Source organism: Hirundo rustica, chromosome 2 (assembly GCF_015227805.2).
Source record: "Hirundo rustica isolate bHirRus1 chromosome 2, bHirRus1.pri.v3, whole genome shotgun sequence".
Taxonomy (NCBI): domain Eukaryota; kingdom Metazoa; phylum Chordata; class Aves; order Passeriformes; family Hirundinidae; genus Hirundo; species Hirundo rustica.
The window spans coordinates 78851939-78876873 of NC_053451.1; the positions used below are offsets into that span (position 1 = coordinate 78851939).

The window sequence follows — 24935 nt, forward strand, 5'->3', positions numbered from 1 at the left end:
TTTTACCATTGGTTGCCTACTTAAAAATTGTTACTTAGCTGACAAGTCACCTTTTGCAGTTCCAGAGCGGCATTTGTTTTCAGTCTTGTACTGCAGTAACCTAAATGTGACTTTGAGGCCCACAGTTCCCTCACCACACAAACACAAAGCGCACACACCTTGTGCTGCAAAGCACTGTCACCTTTTAAAATGTCTAGCATGACTTATCTTGGCAAAGTCTGATTTCTATATTTTCATTGAAAATGTCAGTAAAATTTGGTGCTATGTTAGTCTCAGCCTTATGATACCGTATCTCCTGAGAGATCGGGAATTTGGCTCACCTCATACTGGGTGCCTACCATGCTGTTAGAGAGCTGGAGCCTGACGTGCCATTAGCACTCACTGCGATCTGTTCAATGCCCTTGGCAGAGCCTGGGGAGCAATTAGTTTGATCATAAAGCAGACACCTTTATTTGGCCACCTCAAAAGCTCTCCAGACACTGCTGTCTGTATTCACTCCGTCTCCCTTAGCTGTAGTGACAGCTTACCTACGGCTCCTAACGAGACATTTATCTGCCGGACTCCCCAAATTACGGTCGAGCCTCGAGGGCCAGAGTTTTCCAAAGTGTGAGGAGTGAGGCTTCCTCAAGGCACCTTTAAATTTAAAATTTAAATCGTGTTGAATCACGATATCACAGAATAGTCAGGGCTGGAAGCAGCTTCTGGAGATCGTTTAGTCCAACCACCCTGCCAAGGCAAGGTCACCCGGAGCAGGTGACACAGGAATGTGTCCAGGTGGGTTTTGAAAGTCTCCAGAGAGGGAGACCCCACGCCCTTCCTAGGCAGCCTGCCCCAGGGCTCTGCCACTCTCAGCCGAAAGAAGTTCTCCCCACTCGTGAAGACAGGAGTAATTACAGAGAACATCCGCACACCGAAGCGCCGCCCGCGCCCCCCCTCCCGCCCGGCGGGCCCGGCAGGGGGCGCCGCCCGGTCGCCTGGCGGCCGCGTTTGGCCCATCGCGGCCGCCTTAGCCCTCCCCAGCCCCGGCCCCGGCCCGCCGCGGCTTCTCGGGGGCTGCCCGACCTCGGGGGCTCCGCCAGCCGCGCCCGCCGGCCGGGCCGGGCCGGGCCGCTGCCATGTTCACCAGCACCGGCTCCAACGGGTTCTGTGAGTACCGGCCCCGCCGCGGTCCGGGGAGGGCGGCGGCCAGGGGTGGGAGCGCGGGCGGCACAGCCGCCGCCGGCCCCGGGGGAGTCTCTGGCTTTGGTCCCTTCTTGGCTGGACTTTTAAACTACGTGACGGCGGGAGGAGCCGCGGGTGTGTCTGTGCATATGTCTGCGTGTGTGTGCGTGCGCGTCTGCCTGTCTGTGTCTGCATGTCCGTGTGTGTCTGTGTCTTTCTGTGTGTTTGTATGTATTTGCATATATCGATATAGACCTCCATGCCAAGATACCTATCAGAAAAAGCAAAACCCCTTATTTTCTTAATGTGAAACTAAACTTATTTTTTAAAGCCAGTTTATTGATAAGGCAAACGCAAGGACTAACTTGCCCCTAGCTCTGCTTAGCTTTATTTTTAACACAGCACATGTAAATAATTTCATGTCCAGGTGCTACCTGAACTGACTTCACAGGTATCTAGGATTGGCCCTGAGCTTGTTTACAGGACCCGGAATCTGCACCGTCTGGAAGCACAGTGAGGAGCTGACCTGGCTGCGGTGTGCACTTGGGCACCACAGTCCTAAGAGCAGGCGAGGACAAACGATAAGTCAAAGCTTTGCTGACTAACTGCGTGCTCCGTACGGAATGGGTGGGAGTGTCCGGCTGCTGAAGGGCAGGAAGGCTCCGGGCTCTGCAGAGGTATCTGAACAGGCTTGATCAAAGGGCTGAGACGCAACAGTACGAGGTTCAAATAGGTCAAGTGTCGGGTCCTGCACTTGGGTCGCAACCACCCAGGCAGCACTACAGATCTGGAGAAGAGTGGCTGGAAAACTGCCTGGAGGAAAACAAACTGGTGCTGGTTGACAGCCACTGAATGTGAGTCAGTGTGCCCGGGTGGCCAAGAAGGCCAGTGGCATCCTGGCCTGTATCAGCAGTAGTGAGGCCAGCAGGAGCAGGGCACTGATTGTCACTCTGTACTCAGCACTGGTGAAGCCACAGCTCAGGTACTCTGTCCGGGTCTGTGCCCCTCAATTTAGAAAGGACATTGGGGTGTTGTAGCATGTTCAGAGAAGGGCAGTGGAGCTGATGAAGCATCTGGAATGCATGTCCTATGAGGAGTGGGTGAGGGAGCTGGGGTTGTTTTGCCTGGAGAAAAGGCAGTTCAGGGGTGATCGTACCACTCTTTAAAAGTACCTGAAAGGAAGCAAAGTGGGGGTTGGCCTCTTCTCCCAGGTAACCAGTGACAGGACAAAATGAGAGGACTTAGCCTCAAGCTATACCAGCGGAGGTTCAGGTAGGACATTGGGAGGAATTTCTTCACAGAAAGGATAATTAGATATTGGAATGGGCTGTCCAAAGAGGTGGTGGAGTCACTGTCCCTGTGTTTAAGAAAAGACTGGAATGTGGCACTCAGTGCCATGGTCTTCTCGACAAGATCATGTTTGGTCGCAGATTAGGCTTGATGATCTCAGAGGTCTTTTCCAGCTTAATTGATTCTGTGATTCTGTGAAATCCATTTGAGTGTGAAAGCACCCTCTGACTAGGGGGAATAATTCTGGCATTTAAAGAGGGGTATTAGTTATAGCTGTATTTTGTATGAGGAATCCAAAGAAGGGAAGAGTATTTTTTCAGATGGACCTGATAATACTCTACCTTGATTTGCAGCTCCTGATTTTTCATCCCTCCCCATGCCCCCCAGTAGATACTGTAGAAGGACTTTTCAATGGCATGTGTCTGTGTATAATTCTATGAGGAAGAATGTAGGAAGAAAAGTATCCTTGTGAGACTGAATGGGTGGAAAGTCATGGTCAGTATTTACAAGTTTTTCCAGGTTTGGTCCATCAGAAGGATGACTGGGAAATGGTTGTCATAAAAAACATACTTGTGGTAGGAAAAAACCCTAGACAATATGTCATTCTGCAGAAAGAAAATCATAGAATCATAGAATATCCTGATCTGGAAAAGACCCACAAGGATTATCAAGTCCACCTTCTAGCCCTGCACAGTATGGCCCAAGAATCACACTATGTGCCTGAGAGCATTGTCCAAGTGCTTCTTGAACTCTGTCAGGCTGATGCTGTGATCACTTCACTTGCCTGTTCCAGTGCCTGGTCACTCTCTAGGTAAAGAGCCTTTCTAACCTAAAGCTTCCCTGACACAGCATTTTTTTTCTTCCTTCTCAAAAACGAATAAAACATACATTCTTCAAAAAGTGGTTTTTTTCAATAAGACTTGGCTGGTACAGGTACACTGAGGAACTCCAGTAGAGCCGTGGATTTAGGTGCAGTGACATATGCTCAACTAGGGCACAACTGTGGCAGTTTCAGGTGTCCCTATGCCCTCAGCCTTGTTTCTGTATGTGTAGCAGAAGTTGCTGCAGTAGCAGCAGGTGTGTGGGATTCTGTCACTGATGCACAGAATCTGGTGGTTCGGGTGGTTAACGAATTGGTGCCTGATGTTGCACCACGGAACTGTACGTGTGTGTTCTGCCCCTGGGGCTTGGGAACCTCTGTAGAAGGCAGTGTCGGTGGATAACAGGACCTGCATCAGTGACCCTGAATAAAATAATTGGACACCTGGTTCAGCAGCAATAACAATGATTGTGCCAGCAGGTCACACTGAAGGCTCCTGCAGCTTGCTGTGCTATCTCTGACAGACTGATTAACTTCTATAATGTTGAGATGAGGAGATATAAGTGTAAAAATAAGCATAGCTGGTACATGATACAACTATGAGATAGGGAAGCCAGGAAACAAAGGACACCACCTTTTAAAAGGACAATTTGCCTTGCTGTGGAAACTGTTTCTGTTATCTGGAATATTGGAGGAGCTGGTATGCTCTGGAAAAAAGAGCCAGTGGCTCTGGGTACTAGTAGGGGACACAGCACAGATGTATGCAAATGGCTTGTCAGAACACTAACCCAGTGTAGCTGACTTGTCAAAGAGCATTGCAGTGTTCTCAGGGGATATCCTGACAGCACCTGGCTTTAGGTATGCTGGAGAGGTGGGCTGTGGTGCCAGACCCAGGCTGCTTGCTTGTGTCTGCTGTCAGCTTTGGTCTTGTGAACAATGCTGCTGAAACACTTGAGCAGTTCTGCAAAGGCTCGCATGAGCGTGTGAATGGCCTGGCTGTTTGCTTTACTGTAGTGCTGCTTAGTTTGCCAAGAGGCTGAGTCCCAGGAGCAAAGTATGATACACAGGAAGGCTTTCCATCATAAGACACAAAGGCCTTACCAACAGTTAAAACCAGTTAGACCAACAAGAAGCCTTTCTGCAGGCATTGTAATGTCCCCTCCCAATATTCTTCATGCTGTTCATGTACCACACGGGAGTCTTGCAGGAAAGCCTGTTAAGAGTTAGTCATTATTAAGGTAAAATTTGAGTCCATCTTTTAAAGCATATACCCTTGTTACATCTGGAAAATATTTGACTACTTTGACTACAGACCACAAGCTATTTCTTGTAGTCGGAGCAAGGAGAATCCCTTGAACTTGCTAGTGCGACTTAGGCTTTTACCTCTGTGAACCTTGTAGTGCAGTGCTAGCAATTTGTTAAAAATCCCCAAGGCAAGAAGGGATCTCTGTTTTTCTGCTTGCATAACTGGCAGGACTGAACTCTGTTGTGCAGAGGCATCAGGAAAATAATAAAGCTATGTAAATTAATGCTTTGTGGTATGACTGAAGGAAAAATGAAGCATGTATTGAATACATGAGACTTCTGTGCATAACAGTATAATGCAATACAGTACTGTATGGGAAAGCAAATTGACTTGTGCATCAGCATACCTCAGTGCAGCCTGGTTAGCTTGGGCCCTGGGAGCAGTATAGCACTGAAAGCCACAAAACTGTGGCTATTCTGCTTCTGCAGAGGTAGCTCATTTCATTTCAAGCTTGTGTGGGGATCTCCAGATGGTCTTGTGGTGTAGCCATGCCTGATATTTCTGACAGTGTACACTAAAAGTAGCATGGTAACATGGCTCTCTGGTTGGAAGAAAAGTTTGCTGGATGGGGTGAATTTTTTTGTTACTTTCAACCCGATTAAGTTTCTATTTCAAGTGTTGCTTTTAGAAACAAAGGTTTTCTTTTTATTATTATTTTTCTTTTTGTATCTCCCCCCCCCTTTTTTTTTTTTTAATAGTTTGTGACCTAGGCTACACATAGTTTTCTAAACAGTAAATGTATAGGCAAGTGCTTTGATTACAGTCTTACCTGTTCCTTTAAAGATTTAAAGCACCATCACAAGTTTCTCTCTTAACTTTCCTAACACTAAGATTATTCACCTCTCAGCTTCTGGATTGAATTTAGAATCATTTGGTGAAAAACTGTTCCTGCAGTGATACTTTTATTGTTTTCATTTGCAAACAAACATCTCTGCTGGTTGGTAAGCCTGCTGCAGGTTCTGGGACAGGCCTTTGAATACAATAGATTAATATCTGCGTGTTGGTTTAATGCAGGAAAAGCAACCACCCAAAATGCACATTCCATAAGTGCATTTGGAAAGTACTGTGCATTCAGATGTGTATCATTTATGGTTTAATTCACAGATTTTGTGTGTAAGTGTGGAGACCTCTGAACCCCTCAGGGAAACACCCGGGGCTTTGCCCTGGAAGAATATACCATAGAGTTTCCCCACCTAGGCTGAAAGAAAAGACCTCCCCCACGGTGCCCCGCAACACTACCTTGATCTATCCCAGTTTTGCTTTCCACATATGTCCCTATTTCTCCTGGTTTCTCCTTTCCCCGTTTCGCCATCGGCTGTGGTATCCCTGGTGGCCTGCCCCGTTTCCCCTATAGGGCATTGCCCTTTGCCCTGCCCTTGTACTGCCCCTTGCCCTCAGGCCATTGGCTCCTGATCCCGTACTTAACCTTGTGCACACCCTTCATCTTGTTCTTTTGTCCCTGATCCCTTGGGTGTGCTGGACATAATAAGCCTTTGCTGGAGCTTATCATACAAAAGGCCCTTCTTGCCTCTCCTCGCTGAGCAAGCCGTGGTGTGTGGGGTGTGTGGACTTGACTGCTTTGCCTGAGTGCCTACCCAAGCGGCTTTTCCAGAAGAGACGCTTGTTGGGGAAAGGCAGCAGCAACCATCATCTAAATTCCACGTTGCTACATTATAAGCATTTGAAAACTGGTTTCTGGGTATTTCATGCTATTTTAGTACCCCCCAGCAGTTAATTTTCTCTTTGAAAGTGATGTGCTTGCCTTATAGCAGCTGGGTTTGGGAAAGTTGCAGGTGATAGTGGAAGAAAAGAGTTGTTACACAGCATGTTTTGTCTGCAGCTCTGCTGTAGGCTCAGTAGGGCTTTTCCCCACAGAAATTGCCCTGAGATAATTTGAGCTTCTGCAGTCACTGCTCATCAGCTGGCTTATCACTTCACATCAGCTGGCAATGAAATCCTCTCCCAAGTCAACACTTGGCTCTTGAGCCTGGAATAGCAGTCCAGGGGATGAAGTTGTTCTTGCAAGAGCTCTTCTGCAACAGTAGCTTGGTCTGGCTGCCTGTTTTGCTATGCCCATCTTAATGTCTCTTAACCTGTTAGTGACAGGCAGGGACAGGAAATCATTTAAAAAACTGTAGCTGTTGCTGTAGCTTCTCATTCTTGCCGTAAGTGCAGTGGTGATTTCTGAGGGAAGTTGTGCCATAAACCTCCCCCTCAGTTTGTGACAGATGGACACTTGAATCCTTCACGTCTGTACTTTAAAATAGGCACTGGCAACCAGCAGAGTATTAGGTTGTGGAAGAAGAGGTTGTGTGGGCTTTGTAGTAAGTGCAGGGGTGGAATATGGAGGCTTAAAAGTATTTGATTTTGTTTTTTTTTTTTCATTTGTGTCACAGTTTAGGATCAGCTTTGCATTGCACAGTTGGTAGCATGAAGATTGGGACACTTGTCCATGAGATTTTGAGGGCAATTTTGGGGGGAACTTCTCCATTGCACCAGGAAGAAGCAAAGATCTGTAGTGGAAGCTAATTCCTTGCTCTTCACATAGTGTGGGCATATTCTGCTGGTTATTAACAGAATTTCTCTGTGTACTTAGGTGGACACTCAGGCGATGTGTTGCAGCATCAGTGCTATAACTGCCTGTTGTTTGAAAGAAATGCTACTTAAGGAGCACTTTGGGATTGCAAATTTATTCCAAGATCTTTGAAGACAGTATTTGATATATTTTAGCTTTCAGGGTCAAAATGAGTGCTTATACTTTCATTCTTCTTTCTCTATGTGATATGAAAACACTGTTTTCTCCTTCTTGTACACATTTGCATTGGTGCTGCCAGTAGACTGGTGCCCTGGTAGGTTTGTGGTAACTATTTCCATCTCACACATGGTTGCACTTTCCTGGATTAGAATTCTGCTTTCTAAATTTTACCTTTGTGTTGTAAGTAAGGAATTTGACTTGGATGTCAGAATGCCCTACTGAGCAAACTCTAGCATTTTTGTCATTTTTGGTCTGACATGGTGAGAGGCATTCCACAGCAGTGGGAAGGTTGCTCCTTCCCCATGACCTCACAGCGGTCCTTGAGAAGGATCTTTATGCTTTTGAGGTTTAAAGCAAGCTGCTACACTGTGCAGTGAAACAAGAAAAAAAATTTCAGAGGATGCGTTATTATATTTTTCAAGTTCACCAGACAAGAACAAACTTCTCAACCATGATGACATTATGAGAAGCTGGAGAGTAAAAGTTTCCATCATTCACGTGATGTTCCCTGTGGGTGACAGTCAAATTCATGGTTTAGTTGCTTCTGTGGTTTTTCACTTGATGACATCTACTAATACTTCTCCTCTGTATCAGGGTTTAAAGTGTCTAAGCTGAAAGCTAAAAGGAGGCTCTTAATAAAAATGTGTGTTCACACTTTTGGAGAAAACAGATAAGCTTCTGTTGGTTGATTATTTTTGAAAGCATTCAAATTAGGAATTAGCTTGATAGATAAAGGTTTTCAAGTGTCTATTACCTGTAATGTAAAAGTGATCTAACAAGAAAAGAATTGCAGTAAAATCTACATATTAAACCTGTATAGAAAAATACAGTCATTGTAGGATATCTAGAGATTTTGTTGTCATGTGTGTCTGTGGTAATGTGATCCTTATGTAAAATATTTTATAGGATTGATTAATTCTTGTGAAAATTTCTTAAAATTCATGAAATAATGTAAACACATTTGATAGTAAACTAACAATTTTTATCAAACTTTGGTTCAGAAATGTTTACTGTTTTGACTATTACAATTCTTCTGAATTAGGCTGTACTTCCAAGTATCAAAAGTCTGTATCCTGATTATAAAATTGACCTTTTCACATTTCGAAATGTCAATTTAACTAAGGTAGCTGAGGGAGTATTGCATGAGGTTTCAAGTGAATATGTGTATGCATTGTCTGCATAGTAGCTTTCAGGAAGCTCCAGCTTCTTTTTTCTCCCCAGTGTTGTACAGTACTCTGATGGCTTCAGATTGATTTGAGAAGGCCACCTGAATCAGAGGAGTAAATAATTAAAAAGAATGGATATCTAAAGAGTATAGACTTTATTTTTGGAGAGCAAAAAAATCCCCAAAGAGAGATACTAGACTGAAATGTGAACAGTTTTCTTGCACTAAAAAAAAAAAAAAAAAAGGCAAGCAGCCTGAGTTTTGCCCAGGTAATTGTAAAAGTACAGCTTATATTTAGCATAGTAACATCAACCTGTGGCAATCCAAGTCACTGCCTAATTTCTATAAAAGAATGGTTCTTCAAGGCCATACTTGAAACTGCATGTTTGAATAATGAACTCAAAAGGTATGGGTGTGGACTGAAATAATCGTTTTAAGTACAAGTTTTCATTATGATACACACAGAGATGTTTTCTTCACATGGTGGACACCAGAAGACTGCAGACTTCAAGCTGGCGAACAGCTAACAGTGCCTGTCAGAGTCGTCCTTGATGTCATCAGTTAATACTTGGATGAGGATCATGCCTAAACTGTGTAGCAAGAGCCATATTTTTGATGGCAGTGGGATTGTGCCATAATTAAAATCTTCTCTTTGGTGCCTATTGCCATCTGGTTTTTTGAGCAATTCACTGTTCTAGTGTGCAGCAGATATTGAAAAAATTGTTCATGGTATTCACTTTAATCTAGAAGTGTAGTAAATGTTTATTGTATTATGCTGTTTCATGCAGTTTTGTTCCTCCTGTGCTCTTGCTCTTTATTCCCCATTAGTACTTTTGGAGTAATCTCATTGCTCCTTTTATTAGATTGACAAGAATGACAGCAGAGCTATGGATTCTGTAGTACCCTGCAAAAATAGTTCTCTGAAAATGAAAGGATTCTGTGCCATAGCTGAGGTGTTCAGAAAGGAAGTAAATGTGATTCAGGTTGCATATGTGAAAAGGAGAAAAGTCATAAAATAAATAATATTTCAGAGTCTCTGTGTTTGCTTGAGTTGTTGGGCATGAGTTTGTGTTTTATTGCATCAACTGCACCAACAAGTTTGGGTGAATTGCTCGCTGTGCTCCTGCTGGGTATTGTACTTGGCAGATTTTAGTAAATGTGAAATGTGTTTTGCAGATTTCACTGTTCTTTGCTTGCTTTCTTCTGGGTGTCCTTTCTGAAAATCATGTCCTTAGAGGGAAAGAAGTTCTGACTTCAGAAACATCCTGGTCTAGTAATTTCTTTTTGAATAATTGTAATGATTGAATGGAAGGAAGATGAATATCATGTAAATTGACTTAGATATGTTTCCTTGAATGGTGGATCTAAGTGCAGTGGTGAGAAAGGCCATTTATTCAGGTGGTTCCTGCTTCATAGCCTCTAAGAAAAAGCTAATCTTAATTCCTAATGCAAAGGAAACAGAAGTATTTAACTAGTTGTGCATGTATATTTTGTTAGAAAAAAGAGTGATTATTTTATTTCCTGAAATGTGATTGAGCCTTAGGAGGGCGGTATAGGAGGACATAGCCTCTGTAGATGCAAAGAACTTAGGTTTAATTGTAGCCAATTTCATGAGACAGTGTTGGAAACAAAATGTCTCATTAATACTTAACTGTCATTAATATCTCTAAACATTTCCTTTGATTAGCATGTTCTTCCTATCTATTTGCAAATTTTTGAGAACTTGGAAAGTTGTTGAGCTAAAAAGTCGAGGTGGTGTCACCTTGTTATGTCTTCCAGTCACCTGTTTAAATATGTCACTTTCTGAATGTGAAAGACTTTTCTCTAAAATGGTTTGATTGTTTGTTTTGTCTTTAAGATAAAGCGCCTTTGTCAAAGAGTTTGTTACTAGTCCCAAGTGCCATCTCGATTCTATTGACTCTGCTCTTCCAACATTATCAGAAGTTCTTTGCGTATAACCTACAAGCTGTAAAAGAGGATTTTCAGGTAAGAATCTGTTCACTTTGTGTGAAAAGAGACTGCAAGCTGTGGTCTTCCATGCACTTTTTCCCTGCAGTCTGTCCTCTGGTTCTTTCCCTTTGTTTACTGCTGTAGACCAGCTTGTTCTTACCTTTTTTTGTCACCCCAGCATGCTACTTTTTGGAAAACATGAGAAAAACTGACTGAAATGATCAACATAGCTTTTCGCTTATTGTCTGGGAAATTAATTGGTTTGTGTTGTTTTTCCTCTCAGGCATTGGCATTTGGAAACTTGCTGTGAATGAAGTATGACAACCCATTTAATAATACAAGTATTTTGATATGAATGTCAGTATCTTATTGTGCCTAATTTTTGAGGCTGAAGAGAGCTATTTTGATTAGGCATGCTGATTATTAATTATTTTTTTTAACAATGGAGGCCATAACTTCCATTCTTTAACTGTTGTAGTTAGTTGTGGAAAACTAAATTTTGCCTGTTGAATAGAACTGCTCCTTCTAAATTGAAAATTCCAGGAGTGTGGGGGAGTTTGTCATGCTCTTCAATAATCAGCTGAATTGGTTAATTTCTTATTCATTCCTGTTTCAAACTAAGATACTTTTAGGTATTGTATCTTGTAAGGTTTTGTTTTAAATTTAATTAAGGATTCTGTAGTATCAGCTCTAAATGTTGAAATAATGTACTTAAAAGTGATAAGTTCTGTGGGTATTGGTTTGGGGATGCTTTTAATTTTTGGAAGTGGCAAACTACTGCTCAATAATGAAGGGTCAGCAGATGCCTCTGTGTTTATCTTGTCCCACAGATTTTACAATTGCATCAACCAAAAGATATGTAATTAACATAATGTCTTTGAGGATGCCAGCTGTAGCCTGTAAGCTTTAAAAGATTATTAGACCCAGCTATTGCACTCTCTATAATCTTTCTTGTCAAGAACAAGAGCTTTATTGTAATAAAAAATTACAACTCTGCAAGAGCACTACTCTTGTTTTCCAAGTGTCTTGCTAATGCAGTGAAAATACATAAATGATGTCTGCCTTTTAAAAATGCTACAGCCAGGTGTTTGGGGAGGGGAAGGAAGAAGTCTGAGAAACTATTCAAGTTTTAAATGGAAATTGTGTGGGTTTGAGATTTTTTTACTTGTTTGCTTCACGATTTGTCTTCATAGGAATTCTCTCTTTCCATGCATTTGATCTGCTGAAAAACCATAGTAGCTGCATTTTATTCAAAGAAAATGTCTTTACTGTATCTTAACCATAAATACTTGCAAGTATCTGTAAAAGCTATGGCACTTTTGTTGTGGTGCTTTGGGGAATTTGTGAGTTTGGGTTTCCTATTTCATGAGATTGTTTCACTTATTCCCACAGCCTTTGGAGCAAACTACTATATCCCTGTGCACTTCTGAGATCAGAGAGAGCAGATTGTTTTACTCCTGTCTGGTGCTAATATTCAAATGAGTATTCTTAAAAGAAAATTGGTTTAGAATAAATTCACCTGCAAGAATGTGTTTAATTTTTTCAGGGGCTGAACGAACATTTTGGATGTTGGATTTTAACACTTCTTAAAGCTGGTAGAAAGCACACAAATTAAAGTGAACAGTTGAAGAAGAGTACATTTGATTTGGAAGGCAAAATATGTGCTCTCCAAAACTAAAAGGTCCTTGTCTCCATACAGAGGGCCCTCAAGAGCAGTGAAGATGCTGTGTGTAAAAGACCTTACTGCATCTTTTATTACATCTTATCTATGATTTTTTAAGCTGGCTAAAGCAAAGAGCAGTAAGGCTAGAAGCCTTTCACAGCCTGTGTGAGGGCTGCTCAGTAAGTGTATGTCATGAAATATTCAGCTGCAAGGTCATAGCCCTGCCAGTCTTGACTTCAGGAGGGGTGGTGCTCAGGCTGGGATTTCAAATTGGGCATGTTGACATGAGATAGTGAGAATAGTGAGTGAAGTGGATTGGGGCCAATGCTGTTTAGTGTCTTCATTCATAACTTGGACAGGAGGACATCATATTCTCTCAACAAGCCTGTGGGTAATGTAAGACTTGGATTTGTAGTTGTTACACCTGTTAGTTCTGCAGCCATTTGGGGCAGGGGAAAAGGGTCGATAGGAACCTTAGTTCAGCAAAGGCAAATGCAAACCCCTGCATTGGAGAGGAATAACACCATGAACCAGTACAGCCTGTAGACTGAGCAGCTGGAAATCACTTTACAATAAAAGCTCTGAGGGTCCTGGTGGCAGCTTATGTTGAACATGAACTGGCAAAGCAGCATTGTGGCTAAGAAGCCTAACAGCATCCTGGGCTGCATTAGGAAGAGCCTCACAAGGAGGCCTGGATGGTGATCACTGCTCTTCAGTCTCAGTGAGAGCAGTCTGAAGTGTCCCTTGTGTTGGACTCCTGAGTACAAAATTGACCTTGACGTGTTGCAGAGAGTCCGTTGGAGAGCCACCAGGCTGGTCAAGGGCTGGAGTATTTGGTGTATGAGGAGAGGCTGAAAGAGCTGGGATTGTTTAACCTGTGGAAGAGAAGGTTTAGGGTAGATCTTACCTGTGTGTAAATACCTAATGTGAGGGAGCAAAAAAGGCAGAGACAGGCCCAGTGAAAGGACAAGAGGCAATGGGCATGAGTTGAAATACAAGAAATTCCATTTAAAGAAAAAGGTTTCACTGTAAGACTGATGGAACAGGGATGTTCAAGACTCAACGTGACATGGCCCTGAGCAAGCTGATCTGATTAGACCTTCTTAGAACAATTACACTGTACTAGTTTATATCTAGAGGTTGCTTCAAAAATATTTATTTTTATAATTTTAAATTCACTAGGGTTGTGATTTACATTTTTATTTGTAAGTGTAAACTAGGAACCTAAAAGTGTACTTGAGTTAATTTCAATTGTTTATTTGTTTTAACAGTTAGACATCCGCCTTGAAAATATTTTAAAGAGACTTCTTGAAGTCTCCATAACATTCTACTCTCTGTATCGCCCTTGTTAACTGTTCTGCATTCCTGTTATCTGACGCCAGTCTTGCATTCCCTCTGAACACAAATTCCGTAAAGAATTTCCTTGAAGGAAGAGTAACTTTACATGATGATCATTAACCTTCCAGATTTGGAGGCTTGTATGTGGAAGAACGATATGTCTTGATTTGAAAGACACATTCTGCAGCAGTCTGCTCATTTACAACTTTAGAATATTTGAAAGAAGATATGGCAGCAGAAAATTTTCAGTAAGTTCCAGTTTTGAGGGTTTTTTTAATAGAAACTTTTCTGTACAGTTTAGTCTTGTACTTGGATGAATACTGCAGTTTTATTTCTAGCGTGTTGTATAGAAGTATATGTTTTAAAGGGTTTTAAAGATAATTTGGTTTTAATAAATTTAAATTGATAATATCTTAGAGTTGGTGGATTTTTCTAATTACTGTATGCAGCTGTATCCGTTGTAAGATATCAGACCCATCAGATTTAATTTGGGAAACAATCTTCTTGATTCTTCAGTATCTAGACAAGTAGACCTGGAATTACGTTGTGTTAAAGATTGAATTTGTCTTAATTGAACTAGTATAGAGGTTTTCTTATTTTTTCTTATATTTAGAGGTATATTAAAACCTTGAATTTGAATTGATTCAAATGAACCTTTTTCTTTCCAGTCTTTTTTACTGGGTGCTTGGATGCTCTCAGCTTTGTTTGATCTTCTCCTTGTAGAAATCACTCAGTACATGTTTGGCATCACCATCAACAGCTTGCCTTCTGGTTTGTAAGTAGCTTCCAATGAATTGATTATTTTAGATACAGTTTCAAGGGATTGTTTTCTGAAGATTTTATTTAAAAAAAAACTTTCTTCATGTAACACTTTAAATTAATTTAAGCCTCTTTTGAACTGAAGTGTAAAGGTTCTTGGCACAGCTATTATAATTTCAAACATTTATTTCTTAGCTATGGTATGTACTTGATTTATAATTTATCCACATGATGATTAGTTTCCAATCTGTTAGTCTCATTTCCTCTGTTAACATGATTGCAACATGGCTTGCAGTGCACAAATTATTGCTGTATTAGTTCAGTCTAAATTGTTTGGGTCCATTCAATTTGTAAAAACTAGAATCAGGTTGTGCGGATTTCTGTCTTAAATCAGAAAGGCAACAGAACTGTAAGTCATGTGCTTTATGTTCACTTTTAAATGCATATGCTTTTCATATTGATAATTTGTAAGTTTTTAAAAAATTGAGTGCCTGAGCTTATTACTCCATTTCATACTTGCAGCTGAAGTTCTTGCACCTCTAAGGTGTTCAGTGGTTCAGTTTTGCATAACCTATGTTTGAGATTTCTACACTTCATAAAAGATGTGCATATTGCAGTAGAACCACAGAACTTGGAATCCCTTGTGGTTAAGCTTCTGGCAGGTGAGATCACAGAGACTTGAGTTTCCATGTGTGGCACATTCTGAGGTAATAGTAAAAGCTCTTGGAGTAAGATTTTTAATATTAAACACCATATTAGACTTATTTTTTATTTCTACTTTTCCAGAGTAACTGTTGAAAGTATCTAAAGACTGATTTGTAAGGGACAAAAAGCATGTGTTTTTGTGATGTGTGAGTACTCAAAAGAAGTTGAAAGCTTGAGTAGCTACTGCAGTTACTTGTGTTTGTTACCTAGAGTTTGTTGTTAGGACATAGGCTGCTAATGTCTCTGGGGAAATTCATATTTTCCTATGAGTAAAAAGATACTTTGTGCAAAAGTAAGGTGTCATAAATGTACATATCACACCCACAGGTAGGTAGTGAACAGTTTGACCATTGTACTCTTTGATGGTATTTTTATACTGCAGATTGTAGTCAGTTACAAAGAAATCTGCATCAAAGGAAGTTTTTAATTAAGTAAAATATAAATTTTACCTAGGTATGCCTTCTCATTATGTCATAATGAATTTGATCTTGAGAGAGTTAAGTTAATTTTGGAAGCCTGGGATATGCAGTAGTTTCAGGAGCATTTGACTATGCAAATATAAAAAGTTAATACATGCATTGCATCATAATTCTTCAGTGTTGTCTTCTTTATTATATTAATAATCACTTTCACATCTGACAATATTCACAGTTATTTGAGGTGATAAAAGCATTGGAAAGCTTAACGCTGATGCTAGGTTTTAGTTCATTTCAGGTGAAAAAACAAAATATGTTGAGCAAATAAAATAGGTGCAATTATTATTCTGCTTCTGTCATATTTACAAAGCAACAAATACATCTGTTACTTCTGGTTATAGAACGTTCTTCCGTGTAGCCAAGTCCTAGAATTTGGAAGAAGAATCATTTGTTTATGTTGTAAAAGTCCCCTGACATTTTTTCTCTTTTTTTATATCATTTCACTGTTCATATTATTGAGTGACCTTACACTTCCAGTTCGAAAACTTTTCCTGCGCACGCTTCGAAGGTAATTGCGATAAAGGATTACACTGATGACTCTCGCCTGGAATTGTTTGGAAACAATGTAGTACAGTATAACATCTAAGCATGTACTGAGGTTCATGAGAAAGGTGGTAAAGGCTGCCCAGGGATTGTAAATTGTATTTTCATCTTGCAACATCAGGAAGGCAAAGCAAATGTGGAAGGGTACGAAGCAGATGAGTACCTGAGCAATCAGAGTAACTATAATTCTTATGGACCTCTCCTTGGCCTTAGGCTTCAGTTTGGAAGTCCTGCCATGAATAAAATTATAAATAATGACTAGATAACACCCTATCATGATAAACAAGGGGATCAAAAAGAAAAAAATTAAGCGACAAAAGTTCAGTGTATTTACTTCCTTTAAATGGATGATATCAAGCATTTTCATGCAGGTGGTGAAATTGGAGGCTTGGTCTGGATCAGATCGTAAGAACACCAGTGGGGATGTTGTTGAGAGGGTCATTATCCAGATTCCAGTGCAAGCCAGCGTAGCTTTTTTTGTATTTTTTAGTTCTTTGACATGTTTGGGCTGGACAATAGCCATAAATCTGTCCACGCTGATAAAAGCAAGCAGCCACAGAGCGATGGCTGGATAAAACACAGTGGAGGCCCCAAGGATCCGGCAGAATGTATCTCCAAAAGGCCACGTTTCTCTCCCATGGTAGACTATCCGAAAAGGCAAGGAAAATATAAAAAATAGGTCAAGTAATGCGACATTCATCATATATACAGTTATAGTTGTTCTCTTCTTGGTAGTGCAGCTGAACACCCATAGTGCAGTGGCATTTACCAACAATCCCACTGTGAACACAAAGCTGTAGAAGACCAGTGATGCAATCTTGTATTCTTCTGGGTGGGGATTTTCTGGCATCATAGTTTAATTGAACTTAGGAGTAGTTGTTGCATTCCATAAATACCCTAAAATTAGATAAAATATGGAAAGTTATTCTCAGTCAAATAATATCTATTTTTAAAAACAAACCGGAAGATTGTTCTGGGGTGGTGTTTAGTGATGAAACTTTTATTTAGCACTGAAATGTACTAACTTTGTTGCTTTTTCTGACTGCAAATATATTATCATCCTCTGAGGAAAATATGTGTATTGTCAGACTTGGGAAAAAAGTATTTATAAGCATGTTTTATTAAAATATTTTAATTACTTAAGAGACCCTTTAATATAAAGAATCAAAAAGTCAAGACTGACATTTCAGGAGTTCATCAGTAGCTTATTATTAGATTGAAATAGTTGTATTTGAGCTACAAGAGCTACTTTCTAAAGAAAATATTTCTTAAGCTGTCCCTGTTAAAAAATTCTTGACTAAAACTAGTTATGAATAGAAACAAGTCAGCATGGCATGTAGTGACATTTGGATATGCAAAGAGTATTGACTTTGCCTTTTATCTGTCCAGGACCTACTTAACTCCCAAAGGAACAGGTGCTTGCTCGTAAAAGACAATTAAAAAAACCATTTGAGTATTTACATGACTTCTAATACACTGTTTAATCTCAGGGCATCAGAACCACCCACCCAACATACAAATAAAATTATTAGATTCATAGACTTGCTGTTTAAAAAAAGTAAAAAGAGGAGAAGCAGCACAGTCTCCAGCCAGGCCATATGGGAACAGTGTTTTGGGGGAAGAATTGCTGTCTGATAGCAGCAACCCCAGAGCACAGTTATGTTCCTTCATCCAGCTTCTTGGTCCTAGGAGTTGGACATCTGAAATGGCACTGTGCAGGCTGAGGTGATGAGAGCTGCAGGAAAGGATCCCTGGTTTGATCTGGCGCCCATGAGGATGGCAGACCTTACCTGGTGTTTGTATGAGTGCTTTGTTTAACAGTCACCCCCAGCACATTCCTGGCTCTTGCTGTGGTCACAGTTTCATGACTTTATGTGGGAGGGTTCCTCTTGTCTGGCCTTTTACCCAGTCCTGTGGCAGCTTTGTGAAGAGAAGGAGGAGGAGAAACAAGTTAGTTGTTTGTCTGATCTTCCCACTTGTGAAAAACAGCCAAGTAAGTTCTACAGTCTCTGTTGGGCACCAGAAATGTTCTCAAGAGCAGACAGGTGCATAGCTCCTGTGCTTTATTTCCAGAAGTGAAGAATGCATTAAAGAACAGGCTAATTGTTACTGCCCATCTGGTTAATACTTTCCCTGTAATGTTGCCAAACACTTTCTCAGTGCCGCAGGAATGCACAGGGAATTGAACCACTGGTTATTAATCTGGCATCCTGGTTTGACACTGGCAAATACCAGCTGTTTTTAAGAAGAGAACCTATGGAGTAACTAACTTAAATATGACCTGTTAAATCTTTATATAGGTTAGTTTCTGCTTTGAAATATGAAGTTTGGGCTTCTAATTTTCTTAGAATTCTCCAGTTTACAGATATATTTAAAAAGTTATGCATAGAAATACTTAACCCTTAACTTAAAGGTCTTTTCTTCGGCTGTACAAAACAAACAAACAAACAAATGTGTTTTCTGCTCAGATGAGGACATTAGAACATGGAACAGAATTTATGTTTTGTATGGAAAAAGCAAAGTATGTAATGCAAAAAGAGGTTTGCAGGGCATCTGTATGAATGCCTCTCAAATTCCTCATTATGTGATGAACTCTAAAAATAAGAAAAATAAAAGAATTAAAGAATGCTAACAAACCCAATTGAAGGTTAGATGGCATATGCTAAAAAATGTTGCCACATGTGCTAGCAGCGTAGTTAAAATATCATCTGACACATTGTTCCACTTTCAGTACTGCTGCACAAAATTGTCCAAATGTTGCTTAATAGCCACAACTACTCCCTGCCCTTGCACATTGTAAGTGGGCTTTTTTTTTCCTCTTTTGTTCTGGTTTTTTTTCTCTCTTGATAGTGATTGTGTATGACAGTGCAGAACTACCAAGCTCAATATCCTGAGTGATTTGGCAGGTGGGTTGAGTAGTAACATCTAAGACAGGTAGAAGAATTCACTTGAATATTAAGAAACAGCTTGGATTTTAGTTTTGATTTTGCTCTTGTCTCCTTTAGACTTGCAGTGACTGTCGTTGTTTCTGGTCAAGTCATGTTCTCAAAATAACCAATAGCCTGTTGTTGATGGGAAGAGAGGAAGCTGAATCTGGTGTGATCTTTCCATGCCTTGTTTGCTGGTTATTTCAAGTGGTGACAGTTTTGAGATATATCAAAGAAAGGTCCTGCTGTAACAAAAAGGGTTTGTTGGTGTTTTTTGGTTGTTTGGGGGTTTTATTTGTTTGTTTTTGTTTGTTTGTTTATATTTTTGATTTTTTTTTTTTTGGCATCATAGTTGGAGACACTGTTTCTCAACTTAGTGAGTTTAAATGCATGCCAGTTAATTTTTAAGAACCTAAAATGTAACATTTATGTAGGTTAGAAATATTGAGATTTTTAAAAAGTATGAGTTACCAGTCTCATGTATTTATACTCAATTGGAGATATTTTGTTTTTTCTTTGGTATGTGTCTGCATGGAGTTCAGGTTGATATCTCCCAGGTGAGCCCAAGCAGATCTTTGGGTGGCTCTGCATGGATGGTTTTGCCTTAGTTGCCATTTTTCATAATGGGAACATTTACTTACTGGTGTTGATTAAAGCACTTGCTGAAGAGCGCGTGGAGTCCCTGGTTTCTGGAAGGCTTGTCTGTGTTAATTCTGAATGATTCCTCTGTTTTTTGTCTCAATCTTTTAATTTTTTAATGATAACTGACATTCTGAATGTCTAATGTGAGTTGTGAAGGCCAGCTAGGTGCCCTGTATGAGAACAAAACATTCACAGCAAAATGACAATTACATCTTTTCCTCCAGGTTCTTAATGTGAGTTAGGTAACAGTAGCTCCATTTAAAGGACCATGTGTGTATCTCTCTTCCCAATCCCCCTTTTTATTTTGTCTATCCCTTCTATTTGCTTGCATTTTCCCAAGGAGAGCATGGCTTTCAGTGAAGCACAGAGACACAAAGTAGCATGATCTCCTGGTTTTAGTTTCATGAAAACAAACATTTTTCTTTTAGTGATAAGTGTACTTACCAATGCTTTTATTTATTGCATACTTCTAAAAATTTTGTTAAAATCCTAAACAACAGTATTTATGGTATTAAGCTTTTACAAATGCAATATTTTTTCTTTAAATATTATTCATAGAGTGCTGCTGATATTTTGAAAGTGCATAAAAAATTAAATATCTTTTCATTAGACCTAGAATTAATGCCCATGTTTGGCTTCTGAACAAAGAAATCTTTTAGCAACATGTATGAGCATCCAAGTTACTTTGTTAGCATGGCATAAGAGATTGTTACTCACCTTTTGTGCTCTACAAAATTTCTTCGGAGATGCTTCTTTCATGGCTCTCAAATCTGTGGAAGGTTTAGACTTCCTCTTCTTTGTTCAGCTTCATGTAGCTAAAATAGCTTCTCTTCACAGGCAGGAAACAATGACGTAATCTCACTAGTTTTGAGTTTTTTTATTGGTCATACTTAAAAGTTACTATTTCACATAGGTGTGATGTCTGTGAACTGGTATTTCTATTACCTTTCAACAGTCAAACTTGTATAATATTTCCAGTGTGGTCAGACTGGGCTGTTGTACTACATGTCTTTTCAACTTTTAAATGTGGTATAATGAAAGCATATTTTATGTTAAAGTTTCCATAAAAAGGTATCTGCAAGAATACACATCATGGCTATGCATAAGTTTCTAATAAGCACAGTGTGAATGTATTTTCAGTAGAGCATAGTCTGGTGGAATTTTTGTGGAAATCCCCATTTTATTTATATTGCCTTGGATAGTAGTCAGTCTGAAAGTGACAGAAAGTCACTGCGTTTGAAATGAGAAGTTTGATTCACTTGAATACACAACTTTGTTTATGCCTGTACTGACAACATTTTTTAACACAGCAGCAATATTTCTGTGTTTTATTTGCTGTCTACATTAATAACGTGTTTATTTGAGAGCTTTGCCAAAAAATGCTGTATGAAAAGAGGTTTTTAGCCTGTGTAAAAATGGAGTAAAATCTCTCAGCTGCGTAACTGCAACAGATATCTTAGGTGGGATGGGACTATTCACAAAGCATTATAGGTAAAGACTTCCTTTGTTTCCTCTTTGTCAGCTTGAAAATAGATCCACCCTTTAGAAAAGCCATTCAGAGAAGGAGCTCATTCCATATTCTCTGTAGAGCGCTTGTTTCTTCAGGTCTCTGACTGGCAGTCTTTGGGAGGTGGTGGCAGAGAGCTCTGTGTTGGGTAGGGGATCAATAATGTTTTGGTCTCCACCTGACATGTCATCAAGACAGGATGTTTGCTTGATGCCAGAAGCAACAAAGTCCTGCAGTTCAGAAACAGCCAGAATCAGATTTGTTTTTAGGAACATCTTTTTTCACTGGCTGTGGAACTAATGTAGGTAGGTGATCGTCACTTAGTGCTCAAGATAACTTCTGGGAAAAGAAGCCCCTCTCTACTGGAGTCATATAATTTATCCCAGCTAAATGGGTTTGTGTTATCATGTAGCATGTAGGTGTCTGCATAGGTCAGTGTGATGGTTAAAGTAATTAGAGGGAGGGACCTGGATATGAGCTTTTGGTATGTAGATTATATTTAAATATTTAGGTTTCTTCCTGTTTATGGTGAACTATTATGAAACTTGGGGTTTTTTGTGATCATTCCAAAGGCCTTTTAAATGCATTGAGCTGCAAATCCCACCCAGATCACCCTAGAGAAACATAAATCTATTTAAAAGTGCTTAATATTTTAGGACTAAGGAGTATCCTAAAAGGACTAAGCAGTATCCTAAAAGGACTAAGCAGTGCTGAAAACTCTTCTGTGGGTATATCATTTGTAAAGCGACTCCAGAGTGTGGTTCAGCAGAACAAAGCACTGTTTTCAACTGTTAGTGAAAGCTCAGTGAAATTCAGTGCCATATGAATATCTTCTGGAAGAGAAGAACTGGGCTTTTGAACTCTCTTAGGCAAGAGTACTTTATTTTAGGAAAAACAGAAGTGTGGAGGCACCTTCCAAGTTGAACAGTGCTGTGAATATGCCAAAACAGGCTAGTGGACTGCCAGTGCCTCCCTTAGCAAAAGAGGAAGTGCAAAAGTGATTCTGGATTGAATGGAAAGCAGGCAGATGTTGAGTTTGGGATCAGAGAACCTATATGCTCTTGGCTTGTTGAGGGGAGGGTGGGAAGTGTGACCTCTTGTAGCTGGAGGGTGACTGACATTTTGACCCAGCAAGGGGGGCCATGCCTTGAGAGTGCTGGAATCAAATCCCACAGTTTACATAGGTGGCTAACAGCAGCCCAGTTGAGTCTGCTGGCAAGTTAGCCATCCATCTGGTTTGCTGCAGCATGTCAGTCTGTGTTCTGCTTTCACTCGAGCTTTTCACAGCCTTCCTGGAGGAGAAGAGGCAGCCAAAGCTCTCTGCTGCTTGTAGGCTGGCAGGCCTTCTGCCCAGGCGTGGAGGGGTAGCTCTGTTTGGCAGCAGTAGGCTGAAAAGAGGTGTTTGCGGTACCAGCAGTTGCATACTCCTTGTCTAGGTGCTCAGCTGGTTGCAGCTGCAGGGTGATAAGCATTTGGAGGTGAACACTGTCAAAAGATGCACTGCCTGTGGTTTGTAAGACACAGTGGACTGCTCTGCAGTGCCACATTCCCCTGTTACTTTGGTTTCTGCTGTAGGAAGCACCTGGCTCTATTTCCTTTGCTGTTTTATCAGCTAGAAATGAGTGCCTTGCGTTGGTTTCCCTCAGATGGGTGAGTACTTCCTCTGCACCACCTTCTACTGAATTAAATGTTCAGCTCCATCCGGGGTCTTCTTTTGCTATTCTGAAGTTCGAGCAGTAGACAAGGTAATTTTACTTGCATTATGTTGTGCTAAAGCTGGTTTTAAGTAGTTAAAAGCTAAGCCAACATATGTACTGTGAGTGCATGTGGTCTGTTATGGTGCCTTCGCTAACTTGCAGTAAGCCTCGGAAGAAATGAGTTTGATCACTTGCAACAACCTCAAAGTACAGGGCTGCAGAGATTGCCTTCATTCTGTTACTTTTGCAGAATTAATGTACTGCTGGGCCTTTAAATGGTTTAGTCATGGTACAGAAAAGTCTGTTTTTCCTGTTCACTTACTGTGTAATGTAAGCTCTGTCCAGCTGATACAGAGAAGTTCTGCACACAGTGGAACAGGATTACCCTCCACCTCAGTATGGTAGGGAGCTGGCTTGAGCTTATGTTCTTCTTCTCCTTTCAAACTTTCCAGCTTTTGGATCTATTGAAAGGACAGAACTGAAGCTTCTTGCATGCTTCACTGCACCAGTGGTGCAGGAAACAACTCTCCCATGTCAGTTTGTTGACTTAGCGGCTGGCTGTTGTGGGTGAGTTCACATGCAGTTTTGGGTTACTGTTCTCAACCTTGATAAAAACTGGCTTAATTTTTAATTCCCATACTGTGTTCACCACAGTGAATACTTAAATTACTGTTTAAAAGTTGTCATGGCACTGAATCTATAAAGTTATTGCAGTTGTTTCCAGTTTTGCCATGTGTCTTACTCAGAGGCTGCATCACGGCATAGCTGTCCCTCCTCTCCCACTCGTCTGTCTGAGGGGATATAAATGCAGTGTGCAGCAGAGCTGAAGGAATGGAAAAGGGAGCAGCTTAAGAGAACTGCAGCCTAGTTAGCTATACCTGTCATATCTTATTTACTGTCATATTTTGCTTTCTCTTCCCTGTTTTGCTAGTACATAGTATGATTTGAAGAAGGAGCGCTTTGCTTTTTTTTTTTTTTTTTTTTTTTTTTTTTTTTTTTTTTTCCCATTAAGAAAAGAAAAATCAACATTCCATGTTTCTTCTGGGTTCATTTAGGTTTTTTTCCTACCCTTCCTGCCTTCCCCCCACTCCCCTGCACCATCTCTCACACACCCAGGACACACCCTGTGTCACTAAATAACCTAAAAATATACAGTGCATCTGGCCTGTAGTTCATCTGTTTATCACTGTCAGTCAGCCTTTGAAAGAAACAATACTTTAAAAATTAATTAAAATGAAAGTTGCACCTTTGAGATGTCTATGACAGTGGGGTGCTGTACTAGAGACAGTGGTCTTTTACACACCAGCAGTCTCAGAGTGTCCATAGTCTAATATTAGCTCCTGGCAAATACCAACACAGCTCTATGCTTGTTGATGAACCCACATTGCCTTTGACAAATTTCTTAAACTATTGGGTCTGCTCTGCCTTCCTGTGTTCTGTTTTGTTGGAAAGCAGCTTTTTTAATTCAAAAAGTACACATTTCTCATTACAGATATTTCACAGTTTTTTGAAACCTGCATAAATGCTCAACTTTTTAATTTTTTTTTTTTTAAATCTGCATAGTCAGGAACTAGTTAGTTGTTCCAGTTTGGAAGTGCCTAGAAGAGATTTTTTCCCAGTACTTTCCTTACTAAGTATGTGGTATGTGATGTTTTTACTATTAACCTGCTCTTAAAGGTCTCAGGTGTATAAGAAGTATTGTTCTGAGACTTGATATGCCTCCCAGGAATAGAGTTAGTGTTTCAAAAGAAATATCTTTATTTGGAGCTGCATGTACTCAGATTCCTTTGATGAAGTCAAGTGCAGGAGTAGGGAGAGTTGTTCTGACTCCTCCAGAGTTCAGGAGTTTGGACAAGCTCTGTCAGTAACTAGCCCAAGTATATGTTATCAGAAATTAAACAATTAAAAATTGCTACATAGGTTTTTAGCAGACCAGTGAAGGGTTTAATCAGAAGTACCTGAAGTGAGAGCGGGCTGTGTGAATTAGAATAAGCATTTCAAATTCAAGTGTTCCTTACAGTGTGTTGCCCAGCCCTGACAGGTAACTGGCTTTGTATAAGTGACAGTCTTCAAATGCTGTTCTGCCTGGGCCACCTGTCCCTGGCACAGATGAACAAGCAGCATTGTGTTGAGGTTGTGAAGCTTGGTGTGCTGTGGTGAAGTTGAGGTGGCAGGAGAGGGAGCATCAGGATGATAAAGGGGCTGGCAAAATCCAGATCTGGACAAAGCAG

The 24935-nt window shown here is 40.4% G+C and overlaps 2 protein-coding genes across 2 annotated transcripts in view; one reads left to right on the forward strand and one right to left on the reverse strand.

The window, feature by feature from the left end:
- The first annotated feature begins 1036 nt into the window (after positions 1-1036).
- The window catches only part of UBAC2 (UBA domain containing 2), a 91404-nt gene continuing 67505 nt past the window's right edge, over positions 1037-24935 (forward strand). Inside the window, exons 1-4 of the mRNA XM_040055651.1 lie at positions 1037-1146; positions 10356-10483; positions 13577-13696; positions 14117-14223. Coding sequence (XP_039911585.1) covers positions 1116-1146; positions 10356-10483; positions 13577-13696; positions 14117-14223 — 386 coding nt within the window. The 5' untranslated portion in view covers positions 1037-1115. The remainder of the gene's footprint in view (positions 1147-10355; positions 10484-13576; positions 13697-14116; positions 14224-24935) is intronic.
- On the reverse strand, positions 15567-17765 carry GPR18 (G protein-coupled receptor 18). Its single transcript, XM_040055652.2, has 2 exons — positions 17722-17765; positions 15567-16828 (listed from the first exon to the last, which is right to left on the reverse strand). Exon 2 carries the CDS (start codon positions 16782-16784, stop codon positions 15819-15821), a length of 966 nt encoding a protein of 321 aa, XP_039911586.1. The 5' UTR covers positions 16785-16828; positions 17722-17765; the 3' UTR covers positions 15567-15818.

Bases quoted from the DNA above. Each gene is read 5' to 3' on its own strand.
- GPR18 (XM_040055652.2), bottom strand. From the start codon at position 16,784: ATGATGCCAGAAAATCCCCACCCAGAAGAATACAAGATTGCATCACTG.